The sequence below is a fragment of the Gymnogyps californianus genome, chromosome 6, assembly GCF_018139145.2.
Source record: "Gymnogyps californianus isolate 813 chromosome 6, ASM1813914v2, whole genome shotgun sequence".
Lineage (NCBI taxonomy): Eukaryota > Metazoa > Chordata > Aves > Accipitriformes > Cathartidae > Gymnogyps > Gymnogyps californianus.
In genome coordinates, this window is record NC_059476.1 from 33,854,557 (window position 1) to 33,870,317 (window position 15,761).

The window sequence follows — 15,761 nt, forward strand, 5'->3', positions numbered from 1 at the left end:
TATATTGTATCCACATTTCTGTCCTAGACAAACACACTGTACACTACTGAACAAATCCAAATGTTGCCACTAGGGTACCCCAATTCCTCGTAAGAGGAATTGTTTCAGCGGGACAGGATCTTTGCTGAATGGCTAACCAAGTGCTTTCTACAAATATTAGATCTATGTCAAAACCAATATGTACAATCTTTAAATTATAGAGTATATAAATTATGTTAATCTTAATATTTATAGATTACAAGATCTTAGATGTCTGTGAACTCTGTTGACTTGAACACTTTTCTGTTTGCTAACAGAAGGCTGTACCAAGCAGAGATGCCAGCTCTAGAGAGCCTGGACCTTTGGTTCCCTCTCCCCTCTGCTCACTGAGCGCTATTAGCCTGTCAGCATGTTTATGTTGCTTTTTCTCCCTGCAACTGCTCTATACGGTGGATGGTGAAGGCTGATGGTAGGAGGCAGATGCCACTGAGCATGTGGAAGGGTAGGCCAATGGTTGGTCTTCAGAGCTGGCAAGGAGCCAGCTCATGACTAGCTGTGAAGAGAGTTCAAGACAATCCATTAAAATTTACTATGAAGCAAAGTAAAAAATTAAGCAGGGACCCACAGCCCTTGGTCATCAAAGGGAGAGTACTGAAAGGAATCTGTTACAATTGGTGCTTTGGTGGCCTTTGAAAAATGTGCATGGTTTTTGTCTGCAGAGAAGATGGGGCCACTTCAGACTACGTGGAAGTGCGCAGGGCAGAGGGGTGGCTGGCTGGAGCGTCCCTTCAGGGTTGATGCAGCAGCAGCAGCTCTGGGGAGGCACATCTGGTCGGCGCACCACGGAGCAACGGAGAGGCCTCCTGGCAAGCTTGACAAGGCTGGGCTTGGCCTGATGGCTTGGTACAAAGCAATGTTTTGGAGAGCTGCCTATCATGTACGTGATTACTGGCATGTTAAGTCAGCTCAGAATTAATAAAAAAGGAGGTTTTCATCTAACACAAAAATGCCAAAGCTTGCACTCAGATAAGATGTTGTCTCTGTATCCAAACTATTTAAATGACGCAAGTACGTAAGAGTGGATTGTCAAAAATCTCTAGGCACCTAAATCAACTAACTTAAACTAACAATTAAAAAAAAAAAAAAAAAAAAAAAAAAAGAATGGAAGTTAAAACTAAGTACCTATAAAAATTAGGCCCCAAGTTCTCAGGTACATTTAGGCTGTAGATTTCAAGGTCAGTCCAGCCTTGGCAACCTGGGGCTTAGCACTGCTAATGCACACTGCTCACAGCAAGGGTAGATTAACCCTTGACATGAGTCTATGCCCCACTGCAGGAATTAGCCCATTACAGCCAGCTTTGGTGTCTACACCACACTGCAGCCTTCAGTGAAGACAAAACCTTTAGCAGATCAGCCTTATGCATATTGCTCCCATACAAAGGTAATAATTGTCAACATCATATTATTTCCTTGTTTAGTTTTCAAATTAGTAATTTACTGTTTAAAACAATAATTCCAAACAGTATTTCATGCACTTTCTATCAAAAAGATTAGTAGCTGATGCTTACCTAAATTAATGCTGCACTAATAATGGAAACTACAATATGATCTCTAAAACACAATGCTAAATGCTAATGAGCATTTCTACTTGAATACATGGAAGGGATGAGGATGTGGGCGGATGCACTACAAACATCTACACACACTGTGTGGGAAAAAAGTTAAAAAAAGAAAATAAAATGAGGATTCACAGAAAGCACAGAGTTATCACCTTGAATCATACTGGGGGAGTGGAGAGGAATAGCTGCAAAATAATTTAGAAAGCAAATGGGAAAAATTAATGTAAGATAATTAGAGGCAAGCAACAGAAAATATCAATAAGTGCAAAGGAAAAGTAACAATCAGAAAAATAACAAAAGCAACACATTCAAAGGCCAACTTTAGAAGTGATTTGGCTTTTGCTTCACATATTGTGACCTATGTCATATAAAATATGCTACACGTGGAAAAAAAAATCTGAAAGGAAGGGTTCATTTAATTAGTCAGCACAAGTCCATAATTTCTCTGAGAAATGCAGAAGCACATGGAGAAGAGAAAAGCATTTGCAATTTACTTAGGTCACCAGAGAATGTATTGTAACACAACTTCTTTATTTAATTCCCAAAACATGTTCCACTGTGCCACGGAAAACTAGTTCTTGCACTTTTCTACAGCAGTTTATTTTCCAAAGTATAATGTATGAAGATATGTATGGCAGGATACTTGAAGGAGTATCAGTCCATGCCTCTCATTACACTGCTTTCAAAAATGAGTTCTTCTGTGTGTACAGGAGGTTGGAGTGAACTATAATTAATCTGATGTACTCCACCTTGCAAGACTGGATCCAGTATTTCTGAGTTTCTCAATATGGAAGGCAGTGTGACATATCAATTAATTTCTTTCAGCTAGGAAAACCAAGGAGTTAAAAAAGACAACATGAAGAGAGCACACCCACATTTTAGTTTGGGCAAGTTGCACGAGTAAGCTCACATCTGAAAGCTGAACGTCATTTTGGTGAAGGATCTCTACCCTTCCAGAGGCCTCAAGATTCATGACACATTTCAGTGTACTGCTTACAATGGACCTTGTTCAAAATATATGCTGGCAAAACAACTTATCTGAACTCAAAAAGAAAAACATAAAACATTATCTTGGCTTAAAAAAAGGAAAAACCAGAAGAGTCGAAATTATTGCCAACAATTCCTTCTTTCTTCTCCTTTCACTGATACATCGCTGTATCTCCACATCCTGTTCCCAAAATTCCCCTTCTGCCTCAGTTAAGAAATGGGAGCAAACTTTGATGCTCTCTTCTGGCAGTGGGTAAATGGGGAAAAGAGCAACCCAAGGGAGCAGACTGCAGAGGAGCTCCCCCAGCGTGGCACATCGCGGAGCCCAGGGGAGGATGAGGAATGCAAAGAGCAGTGGGGTCAGGCCCTGGCCACAGGGCGACCCAGACCACGAGGGCTGCTGGCAGCAGGCGACCCCAGCCGGCGTACCTCTGCCTATGGCCACAGAAGGAACTGGGGACAAAGCCAGGGATGAAGCGCTGTGAACAAGCAGAAAAGGAGTTGCTTTTCAGAAAAAGACTGACAGAAGAGAGGTGAAAAGTCATGATCCTCTGCATATCAGATGTGCTGAGGTACTGGAAGATGTGAAGGGAACATCTGTTGACTGCCCCTAGATGAAGATAATGTGGAAAACCAAACAGTATCATATTATAATATGGGGCCACAATCGAAAAGAAAATAAACAAGTGAGGGTTTTTTTCCTAACAAAGGAACTGAGTCATCAGAGCATCATTTCTGATGGACTCAATCTGTCAAATGAGAAATGTGACAGGTCAGAAAAGCTATACCTCTTTGGAGAATATTTTGGTGCTCAGATCCTCTCCCTCCCCTGCAGCCCCACAGTCCGCTCCACTGCTGCAGGTCTGCAGCCCTTCCCCTCTGGGCAGCAGCTAAGGCCACATCTGCATTAGCAAGGACCGGCATACAAAGGGAGCAGATCTGAAGTAGTTGATGTGAAAGATCCCATGTCCACAGAATATATGTTTTGGAGGGTTGGAACCATTAGTGAGCATGCTGAAGAACTGAGAGCAGACAAGTATTGTCCCAGAGGACTGGCAGGATGCAAACATCAGAGCTGTTTTGTACCAGGATGAAAAGGAGCCAGAAAATTTTAGACCAATCAGTCTAACCCCAATTACCAGAAATATTCAGGAATACGTTATCCAACAATCAATCTATAAGGGCCTAAAGGATAATCAAGAGATTACAACTCACCTACCACCAGTCCTCAGAATAAAAACGAGTCAAAATATAAGTGGCAAGAGTAACTCACGTCAAATGAATTTAATGTCCTCCTTTGACAGGGTAACTTACCAGTGCATGAGTGGAAGTACTGTCTTGGTATTTCAGTAAGCAATCGAGGTACAATATAGATAAGGTAAGTGCACAATCATCTGAGAAGTTACCTCAGAAGAGATACCACCAGTGCTTTACTGTTAAACTGAAAGGAAACTTCAAGTTTCACTGTGCTGTCCTGGGCCAGGTACTAAGATAACGTCTTCATTCATGATTTGAAAACTGGACAGAAAGAAGGCCTGAAAAGTCTTTGGAAAATAGGATCAGAATTAAAAGCTATCTTGCTAAAATGGAAAATGGTCTGGAACCAACAAACTGAAATACCGTAAAGGCAAATGCAAACAGAGGGAAGAAGCCAAAAACATAAGCACAAAACATAGAAAAAATAACCAGACTGCAGAATTTCAGAAAAGAACCAAGAAATTCTAGCAGATCACAAACATCTGTCAACAGAAACCGCAGTTACCAAAATGATAATTCTCATTGTGGGATTGCTTAAGATTAAGTGTGTCATGTGTCAGACCAAAGAGGTAGTGATCCTGGCTTAGAAATAAGCTATCATCAAAGAGGGGAGAGCCAGGGGACACCAGCAAGAATGCATTGAAATGTGGAAAGCACCACCTAGGAGGATCTGGGACATTTTAGTCTATAGAAGAGAGGATTACATGTCTTCCAACATATAAAACATTGTTAAGAGACCAGTAAGATTTTGTTTGCCATGACTACTATGGATATGACAAGAAATCAGCTTAATCTGCAGCAAAGAAATTTTAAGTTGAATATCAGGGGAAGAAATATCATAACAAAGAATTGTGAACTACTGAAGCTGGGGGACTATAGATTCTCTTATTTTTAGTGACTATGAAGAAATTAAACATATTTCAGGAATGGCTTGACTACATTTTATGCTGCTGTAATGCCAATGGGTGGACTACCAGCTCTCTGAGCTCCTTTGCTGACATACCCTTCCGCAATACCCAACAGACTTCAGCTTTTCATACTGCAGTTCTTGACACTTCAACTCTAGCATTGACCATATGCAGTGTTTTATCAGCTCAGGACCCAAAAATACACCGTTGTATAGATCTGTTCAGCAGAAGCAGGTGCTTACATGTATTGTGAGACTGTAGCTTTAGATTTGTGGGACCTGCTGCTGTTTTGGAACTGAAATTTTTTGGTAGGTGCTGCACTCATTTTCATTATAAGAATGTAATTAGTCACAAAATGGGGAAGTAAATTAAAAAGGATGTGAAATTTTATGTCCTGATCTTGATAATTAAACAATAAATATTTATACTAGACAATCTCATACGCAATGATTCCTTTCAGTTACACATTTATTTGTAAATTTGTACAATACACATTCAAACATTACTACTATTGCATTTAAATCAAGTCTATGTGGTACTGTCAAGAAGCACCACAACTACAAGGATGACTCATGAGTAAACTAATAGTACCACTAAAATCAAACTACAGACATTGCAGAATAGGCAGGAGTTTGGAGGTATAAATAAAATAAGATATTAAATTAAACCCCCCTATTTTTTCCTCTATGAAAGAACAGAAAGCATAACATCATATCTCTGATTTCACATTCCAAATAATTTAATACAATTCAAACAAAATCACCTTAAGATGCTTAAAAACGAAGCATAAGCAACAGAAAAAGCAAAACAGGACTATAAAGAAAAGCCTGTGGGACTACAATGTTTTGGCATTCAGAAAATTAAGTGCAGAAGCAAGTTTTTGGTTTGATATGCAAGAATTTAGACTGACTCCTGTTATTAAGCACGCTCCTTGAAGTCAGTGTGAGTTTTGCCACTGGCTTCAACGGGAGCAGGAATAGGCATGTTATCAGCCATGACAGCAGGCTGTATTCTTTAGCTAACAATACACTTCCACATTTAAAGATAAAGGAAATCTGTTAAGTGACCTACCCAGAATGGATGGGACTTGAAACAAGGTTAACATTGTCCAAGGTGTCTGCAGCCCAGCTATAGTGTCTGAGAGAATCAGAATCAAACTCCCTTTGAAACGTCAGGTGCTTAAAAATATAATAAAAAAAGATAAATTGAAATTTAAAATTAACATGAAAAACACTTGTCTTAAATACAAGCTTGTTAATATAATTCTATTAGATTTAGATCTGGCACCTTTCCACATAACAGTGCTGATATCCCAGGTCTTAAATTACTGGAAATCCCGTAACAGAAACATGGAATCCACAGACAAATTAATCTTATGTATCTTCAAACATTCTTTTTGCCCACTTCTCCCACTTCCTTCAGTTACAACTATGTCTCTCTCCAATCTTTACTTCCATGTGCAAGGTTAAAAAGATTGAAAAGAATATTACCATTTGTACTGCAATCATACACCATGTAGACAGGCAGTATAATATTCCCCCACAGAAAACGCCATTGGATAGATCCTTATTCAAGCAGAACCTGTGAATAACTTCACTGAGAGTTTAACTGAAGCTGTGAATGCATGACCAAGCTCCCAGTGGGAGGAGGGTTTAGTTTGTCTTTATACACGTACAACCAACATGAAGACTGTTTGCTGGAGTGCCACTGTCCCTACTCATCTCTGCAAAAATAGCTTTAACCCTGTGAAGCGCTGGCACACTGGTGCTATAATTAACTGCCCCATCTGACAGACACTGAGGCATAATTTGTTTCTCGCTGCTGCCCATGGACATGCGCATGCACGCTCATGCGTCCTGTGCCCCGCAACAAGGTCTCACACTATAAATCCTCTTATCTGTGTAGCAAAGCCATTCTAGTAAAATATTCTTTTTTCTTTGTTTCTTTTTTCCCAGGAAATTAAATGAAATCTTCAAATACTGTATACTCGTATTTCCAGGGTGATATGAAAACTTCTAAACAATTTAAGAAACACCATCAGAAGTTACATCAATAAAACTAAGTCAAGAAGCTGTCATACAATACACACAAACTATCTTCACCCAAGATGGTGTTAAAGATGTCAGTGTTTCCTGTAAGTAGGTTGTTTTCTGCTTACAGGCAAATACATCCAGAAAGAGCAGAGTCTGTTAAGACTAAAAGCTCATGGGCTGTTTTCAAATCACATTCTGTGGGTTCAAGTCAAACCTGAGCCAAGCACACACTTCTACACAGGGGAGTTTTATTATTTCCATCTACTTTTTTTTATTTACTGGCACATAGAGGTAGTGCAAATAAATTATTTTGAATGGAAATATCAGCATTAGTAGCAAATCTGGCAAAGTCAGTCATAAACACACAAAAATACTTCTGTTGAGAAGCTTCCACAAGATAAGCAACCAAATAGTGCTCTGTTGTTGGCCAGAAACTGCAACCCTCCCATCACTCTGGGGTTTCCAAAAAACTTCTCTCTTTAAACATTTCTTTTATTTCAAATGAGCATCCCAGGTTTCCTTCCAAAAACCATCGACATTATAATTTACTGCCAATCGACAGAAATATCTGCAGGGTACAACTCTGCTCTGTCGTCTGTCCAACACTGTGGCACATGGCTCAATGCCTCCTCCTTTTGCTACCTTAACTCTTTTATTAGGATCTTTCATTAAACTTTTTGCTGTAAGATATGTATTTGAGGCCTGATGGTTCAAGCACAGACAACAACAATAATGGGCCAACTTCCATATGTTAAGCACCAAAATACACCATCAGACATAAAAGATAAAATGAATGCCATTAAAATAATGGAAATTAAGCAACAGCAGTGGATTTAATTAGCACCATTTTGAAAATGTATCATAGTTTAATGAAGACAGTTTTCTAACTCTTTCCAATAGAACAGTAGGGATTCTCCTACACTTCCTGAAGAGCTTGCAGTTTAGGCAGGGAAGCCATCACTGTGGATTTCTGCTATTCCAAGTGATCTAACTTATTAAGAGCTCATACTCAGTACATTATTACTTGTGATACCAAACAGTGTAAGATCCAGACAATTGATCTCAGATGTTGTAAAAATTTAGATAAACAAAAATAAATTTATTCCTTTGCTCAGTGATTAACATTATCATCAAAAATAGGACAAAATAAAGAAACATAAGAAATGTGTAAAAAAGAACAACACAATTTAGTGTTTGTCATTCAAATGCCTGCTAAGCCATAACAGTGTCACTGCACTGAGGTCCAGGCATGCACCAGGACACATACATCAACAAAGAAACATGGGATCATGTTTACTATAACAGATGAAAAATGGTAAAGTTCCTTCAGCAGTGCGATACAGAAAACTAAACGTAGGGCCAAATAATTTCTAAGGAAATGCCACTGCTTTAAAATAATCTATGCTAGATAGAGGTGCTACTACACTCACGAAGTTGCTGTAGGTTTACCTACATACATGTAGGTTCCTTGGTCTATTCCTTTGTCCTGAGATACTGTCTGTATATCAGGTGACTGTATTTTTTGATGCATTCCTTTCTGACAAAGTGCACTCTAAAGAGATCTTTTGGACATATTTACAGCCAGCAAAAGCACAAAGCCTGCAGCCAATAATTTTGGCAGAGAAACAGAGTAGGAAAAGCTAATAGCTGGACACATGCATCTTGCATGCAGCACACATCTGTTGATCTCATTTTGTCAGTCTGTTGAGGTGTTGGATTTTCCAGGCAGGCAAAAAAAAAAATCTTCCTGTGTAAGTTGCAATATAAGCAGTCCAGAAGATGGTACATCATCAGTGACATCAAATCACAGGATTCATCCTGTGTTTGGTCAGGTCCCAGTGTTCCCTCCCTGGACCAAGGGAGATTAAATATGCATTTCTAAAGGGCGTGGCATCGTTAGATGCAAATGCATGCATAAAAATACTGATGGTTCTGCTGGCAAGGATCCTGCTGGTTGCATAACTGAATATCCAGGCTGTGTAATATCAGAGTTCAGCAAACAGAAGAATTTATGCTTCCTCCCAGATGAATTTATCCAGACAGAAGAGATTCAGCAAGCTGCTATGTAATGGACAGCCTGATTCATCCTGCCTCTGGCTGATTAAATTCAGAGGCTAATGTAAATTATTCCACAGAGAAAGTCATTCGGATTTGGTCTGAGTTGCTGCGTCCATGGTAACGCACCAGGACACAGGAATTTTAACTTTGCTCCAGCCAGGTTATGAGGCACAGTATGGCCTGGTCTCAGACTTCCCTGTTGAACAGGGTCAGCAATAAACCACCGAATGCAAACAATGGAGAATATCGCTACTTCTCAGGTAATTATTAGAAATCCTTCTCTAATACCCAACACATCATGCTAGCAGTCAGGTTCAGTGCCCCTTACTCTCTTACATACTCATATTTGTGATAAAATTAATTCCCTTTACTCTGAGACTTTGGTGTTGCCATGAACTCCAGACAGGTCTGAGCTTTACAAAAGAAGAGAAATGGAATATACAGATAGGCAATGGCTCACTCCTTCAAAGCAGTGTGATACCCCAAACCAGCCTTAACTCCTATCAGTTTCCAGAGGGACTTTTAGGATATTGGTTTTGACCCACAATGATCTTTGTTCCTGTGAATTCCATTGCTGGAACACAAGGTGGTTTTTTCCCCTGCTTTCTACTGCCATAGCAGAGATTATCTAGAAGCTCAGTAACGTATAGAGGGAGGGATGGGAAGAAGAGAGGCAGGGATATTCTTTATCTCCCAAATGCACTCCTCCTGCTTCAGCCAAAGACCTGTAAAGCTTACCACCATAGGTCTGGGTTGGGCTGAAGAACACAGGAATTGCAGAGGATGGATATATTTTTTTGTCAGGACTTTGAGGTTTGCAGAAGCCATAGCAGAAAATTTTAGCTGCGCTCCCTTTTTTATGAAGATAGTTTGCTCCTTTACTGTCATTTCTTTTTCAGAGGATCATGGTTTTGCTAACCTCTCAAGACAGGACTGACTTTTTTTTCCACTACCACCTTCACCATTCCTGACCCCCTCCTGGACTTGAGAAACTTGAAGTTTGTCTAGAGGATTAAGATTAGAATAACATTTACAACTAGACTGTCAGCCAGGCCTCCGAGTCCGGCTTCATTTTACGTAACAAATTTGGACCAGCACTGAACTGCAATAATTGCACAATCATTCCTGGACAAAAGCTGGAATCACAAAAATATGAAGACTATAAATGCAATGAAAATAGCCTACACTACTGCTCAGCACCAGCACTAGAAAGTTTTTGTATTTGTTGCCTTCTCAGCTCAAGAGCCAGCACTGCAAGAGATCCTCCAGAAAGCGGAGGTCCATGACCACTTGTAGAGAATATGAAGTTTGCCCTAAAGTAGAGCTCCTGCACAAGATGTGGTGTCACTGCAACACCTCCATGTACAGATAAGTAATTCTTATTGTTCTAGTGGAATTTTGTAATACAAAACAGGTTAACGGTGCACACTTTGGACAATGTTCTTTAGGAGTTATTCAGCATAGTGCTGGTTTTAAGTCTTGTTATGTGATCAAATGCACCCTAGCTGCTAAATCAATGCCATCTACTTCAATGGTAGTCACAAAAATGGCCAGAATCATAAAACAATGTAATATGTTCTCAGACTGAAGAGCTTTCCTCTCCTCTGAAATTTCCATCACATCAAGAAGGCTTAACAAAGGCTTAGGAGTAGGAAGCGTTAGAGTAACTTTAGGTTCTCAGACCTGAACTATCATTTTTTGTTCCCAGTGCCAATAGTTGCAGATTTTATTTTCTGACTTCAAAACAAACAAAAGCAACAAAATTACTGCTACGTATGTAGTGTTCAGAAACTCTCCCTAGCTGGCTGTTGCGAATCAAGGTTATTGCAGGTTTACAGCATTTCACTTGAAATTAACAACCTAATAATAAGTTGCTAAAGACAGAATCCAATTTCTGCCATTGTCATAATGCTACTAAAACTGTGCAAAAGCTGTAGTAAAACTGGATAACTTATACTACACTAGAATAAGCTGTAGTAAAACTGGATAACTTATACTACACTAGAATTTACAGACTAATACAATCAAGGTTTAAAACACGTGAGTCCTGCTCTGTGAACCCTTTCCCCCACAAAAGCATCCTCTGAGATCAATAACCTTCCGTGCAGGAATACTTGCCGCTGCTGAAAGGTACCTCTGTGAAAACGGCAGCAGAAACCCTCTGTTTCATTACAACCCACCTTATGTTCTTCCAGGACATAAACAACAGTTCCATTCCACAGTCCTTTAATTCCCAAGTAAAGATTTCTGTGTGAATTTTTATTCAACTTCCTAGCAGATCTCTGGCTTCTGTGTATCAAGAAACTCTCGAGTAATTCAGTTAGATTTGAAAATCTGAAGCAAGTCTACCAAGCAAAATGCTGAGGAACTCACAAACAAAGCATACAAGACCCCATCATCTCCAGCATTAGCTTTTGGAAAGACTTTCCCACGCTATAATCAGGTCAAAAGATTCTGCTTTTGTTGTATTAGTCATTGCACAAATGTTTGGAAGATACATAAACTGGCTAGTGCAGAATAGCTTAATCTTTATAATGCCAAATTCTTCCCAAGGGTGGAAAAACAAGGACAGCAGTTGGAGTCCCCTCCATGCGGACAGAACGGGCAAACGTAATCCCCGGGCTATACAGTACATACAGAGGTTGCTTAGTGTAAAACACGTTGCTCCCAGCTTATCAAAGCGCTCTAAGGACACACGTAACGTCAAGCTTACAGATGCTCCCATTGACTTCAATGGACAACCCCATACTCAGAAACGTAACTGCTCCCTTAAAGACTCTTTTGGGGTGGGACAGGGAGCCCATCACCCTGTCTCTTGCAGGATCAAAACCACAGTGTGGTAAACCTACAATTTCTTTCTCTCAGCTCCTTTATTCTCCCTTTTCCATAGTTAAGAGAGTAGCGATAGTCTCTGCAAGCACGGCTGAGGGGTGCAGACTGTCACCCCCTATAAATATGAAGCACGAATACCTGGTGGCAGAGACGCAGCACATACCTGATCCTTTGCTGGTACCAGCAGTTCTTCAATCATCATACTGTCTCGGGCATAAGAACTTCTGTTCAGCGTGTAGGACCTATCCGAACTGAAGGAGCGGAGGCTGTTGTATTTACCATTTATCATAGAAAGTGCAGATGACAATGAGATGAACAAAAAATAAAAATAAAAAAATTAATACATGCAACTTCCAGGGATAGCATAAGATGGCAAAATATACATAATCTGTGAAATAAATACAAGGGAAAAAATGGAATAATAAGTATTTGACTGTAGTTAAATATCCCCTTCCCTACAATATACATAAGCAAAATCACAACAGATGTTTACTGCCTTAGCAGTGATGCCGTGTCTTTTGAATAAATCTAGAAAAGTATATTCAAGTATTTAGATGAACTTTGATAAACGTCTTCACGCCCTAATCCTGAAAGGAGACCCATGAGGGCAGGTCCCAGGGGAGCTGTGGGTAGGTTACAGCGCCTGCCCATTTGGCTCAGATTGCTGAAGCAGGTTTAACTAAGAGCAAGTTTTATATGCTGTCATTCTCTGTGGCTGAACCACTTTTGACTTTGTTATAAACACCCTAGTTATTCATTTAGTTAGAAAAAAGGATAATAATTTTGAAATTAAAGAAAAAAGAAAAGAAATTTGCTTATTGATGATTAAATACAGATTCCAATGCTCTGGCGATTATTTTGTGCATGTTAGACTATTTAGAAATAACTATGATCCTTCTGAATGTGTTGCAATTAAATCAACGTAGGAGTGTGTTACACTTAACCCTGGAAGATACATTACGGTATGTGCTAAAAACATGCTGCAGGCCTAGACATGCTTGCTACGTGACAAAAAATAAAGTAGTAGAAAACGTGAATTAATAAAAAGCAACATCCAACAACATATTACACTTCTGAACTAGCAACACTTTTCAGACTCAAAACTCTACAACTTGTTTCATGCATTTTGTAGTTGCTAATCGAACTTTTCTAGTCCCTTAGCACACGTTCCTCCTTGTGCTGGAAGCAGAACTAGGATCTTAATTACACACTGTAGGCATATGTTAAGCAGACTTTTACATAACAAAGGGCACAAAGAAATCAAGTTATATTTGTTATAACAGAGGGATATTCTCTAAGGCTGAGCCCACCCCCCTGCCCAAAAATAAAAGCATGTCACTTTCCAATGCGGAATAAAATGAAGATGAGCAATGGCAGCAGCAGAAAGATGTAACACGATGCCATGCCTTCTTACCTGACTTTTGGACTAAAGCAATTTACAGTGGAAAAGAAACAGGAGAAATAGAAAGCAAAGAATCAGACAGGAAAAGCAAGATGTTATGGCTGGATGGCTCATATATTTAATGTGTTTATTTCTTAATGTTACACTCAGAATCAGTAGTAAGATACATCCACAGAATACTCTCTGCTAAATAAAATATTCCACAGGAAAAACACTGTATTTGTCTCCTCTGAGCATAACATGTACAACGTAAAAAATGAGTTACGCAGCAACAAATAGTAATGGCACTGCTAAAATCAGAAGCATGGGAATATTAGATTTCTCTCACAGAAAATGTAACATGAGGTTGAACCCTCAGATCTACCTAACAGATCTTGACCAAAATTCTGCTCTCTCACCTGCACAGTGAGAATTTCGACATGTGCGGGAAGAGTACTGTAATGAGTAAAAGGTGTCCTGTAAATCAGTGCCCAGCTCTGTATACAAAGCGCACTCCCTCTCCACCATCATTGCGGTGCTTCAGGACTGACCACATCTGATAGTGCTGTATGATGACCTCGCTTATGTCAACTTCTGTTTAAAAGCAGCAGGTCAGCTCTGTTAATTAACTTTACAAAAACATAAGATTCTCCCTTCAGATCTGTTTTGCTGATTTGGTAGCTAGTGGACTATTTAAGCGCATTTTGGCATTCCTTGTGAATGTATTATCACATAAATACTTCTTAACTTACCCAAAAATTGTAAGTGAAGCAAAACATGGCTGGGCACTACTAAAGAGCAAATTTGCACTGCATGCTTGCATTTCTAATGCGACCATAACAAATAAGACTGAAGGGTAGACATCTAAGCTTTACCTTACGGGAGTTGCCATTTGCTGTTAGACAATGAACTCACTTTTTAAAACAGATCTTTAAACAACAGCATAGGAAAAAGTCCTCAGGGCTCCAGCTTATAAGGTTTAATTATTAGCTTCAGTACGATTCAACTGTCAGTAAATACACTGCAAATCCACAACTATGGAAGTAATCTCTGCTCATACTCATACAGCTTTAATTGTTTTGAGCAACACACATTGCAGGCTTTAGTAAGATTCAAAAATGAAATCTAAAACATTGATCTAGAAACACCTGAGTTGAAATCAACATTAGTCAGATGATATATTAAGTTTACAATATTTTATCAGGTTCACAGAAAATTTGGCCTGTTTTCTGTAACACATAATCCATTCCCTGTCAAATGAAACCCTGCAACAAATTTAGGGTACACCTGCTTTTTTATTTTTGGGAGTATTTTTCTTTAATATTGGTTATCTCAGTTGGATTACTCACTAGCACCTTTAGAGAAACAAAAGCACCAAAACAGCAAAATGATTGTCATTCAGTTTTTCTGGCATTTACATTCTTTGGCTAAATTAATCCATTAAGGAACACTCTAATGTGAGTATCAATCCGACCAGCAGTAGTGAAAAGAAACCTGTTTTTGCTGGCTGTTCTAGATCAGTTGCAAACTGCTAGCAAAGAGGTGCCTTAGAGATGTTCAGAGCATGAGCAGATACCAGAAAAAGTGAATAGTTAGTTTTCTGTATCATTGCCATAAGAAGCCAACATGAATAAAGAATATGAAATAAAACTGCAATGAACATATGCTGTAAAGGCGCAGTATTTTCATAACACGGAAGTACACCCCCTTTACTTTGTTTCGAAACAGACTCCAGCTTGGTGTGAAAGAGTGCGCTTAGATCGTAAAAACTTGTAACTGTGGTGACACGCAAACACGAGAAACAGCAAATACAATACCTGGCGGAGCGGGCTCCCAGGCTAAAGCCCATGTATCCTTCAGCAGGCAAAGAATCATCTCCCAGCTCTTTCAGATCCTGGGGTCCGAGGTATTTGTCCGTATCACCTGTCATTGCATCCTCACCTGCCAGTACAAAAGCCAGGCTGAAATCAGAAGCTAGATGTATTGTAAATGTTTGTGTGCTTAGTAAGTCATAACGCCCTTCTCTGCTCGCCAACAAGGAATCAATCCCGTCACCCCCACATTCCCTAAGGCTCTTTCCATGTAGTGCGTCAATTATCCACCCTCTGAATGGGCCTGAGAAAATAATTTTATTAGGGGGAAAATGTAAGAAGCAAAACTCCACCTTGACGTAAATCCAATAAAGTTATACGAGGGTTGACTTTTGCCCAATCATTTAAGCAAGCTAAAGGGTTCTTCTGTACTTTGCACCATTACACTCACTTTTGCTTTCCTTACCAAAAAGCCCGAGCTGACAAACTGAAGTTAGGTTATTCTGTATGCAAAAAAAACCCAAACAAACCTGGCTGTAAGAGACAGCCTGTTTGCCCACCAGTACTGAAAAGTGCAGCAAGCCTGAATGGACGCTGACTAAAAGAAGAGGCCCGCCTTCCACCTTAGGTATTTCTCAATAACTTTTGCAAGTTTGAACGTAAGAGGGGATTTTTTTTTTTTTTTTTTTTTTTTTTTAATGAGCTGCTTCACACTCCCAGGCTGCTTTTCTGAAGGTGAGTACTTTGTGAGCACAGCCTCTTCACTGCACAGCCCGGTGGGGGGCGAGGGCAGGGCTCCGGCACAGCCCCGCGGGAGCAGAACAAAGCCTTGCGCCGAACAAGCGCTGCCGCCCGGAGAGCCTGGCAGCCAAAACCCACCGAAGCGATACGGTTAA

General features: G+C 39.8%; 1 protein-coding gene across 1 annotated transcript in view; it reads right to left on the bottom strand.

Annotated features, from left to right (window-relative positions):
* ANK3 (ankyrin 3) overlaps nucleotides 1-15,761 on the bottom strand; it is a 210,925-nt gene that overhangs the window by 59,176 nt on the left and 135,988 nt on the right. Inside the window, exons 24-26 of the mRNA XM_050899157.1 lie at nucleotides 14,872-14,995; nucleotides 11,837-11,939; nucleotides 5,822-5,928 (exon numbers count right to left, since the gene is read on the bottom strand). Coding sequence (XP_050755114.1) covers nucleotides 5,822-5,928; nucleotides 11,837-11,939; nucleotides 14,872-14,995 — 334 coding nt within the window. The remainder of the gene's footprint in view (nucleotides 1-5,821; nucleotides 5,929-11,836; nucleotides 11,940-14,871; nucleotides 14,996-15,761) is intronic.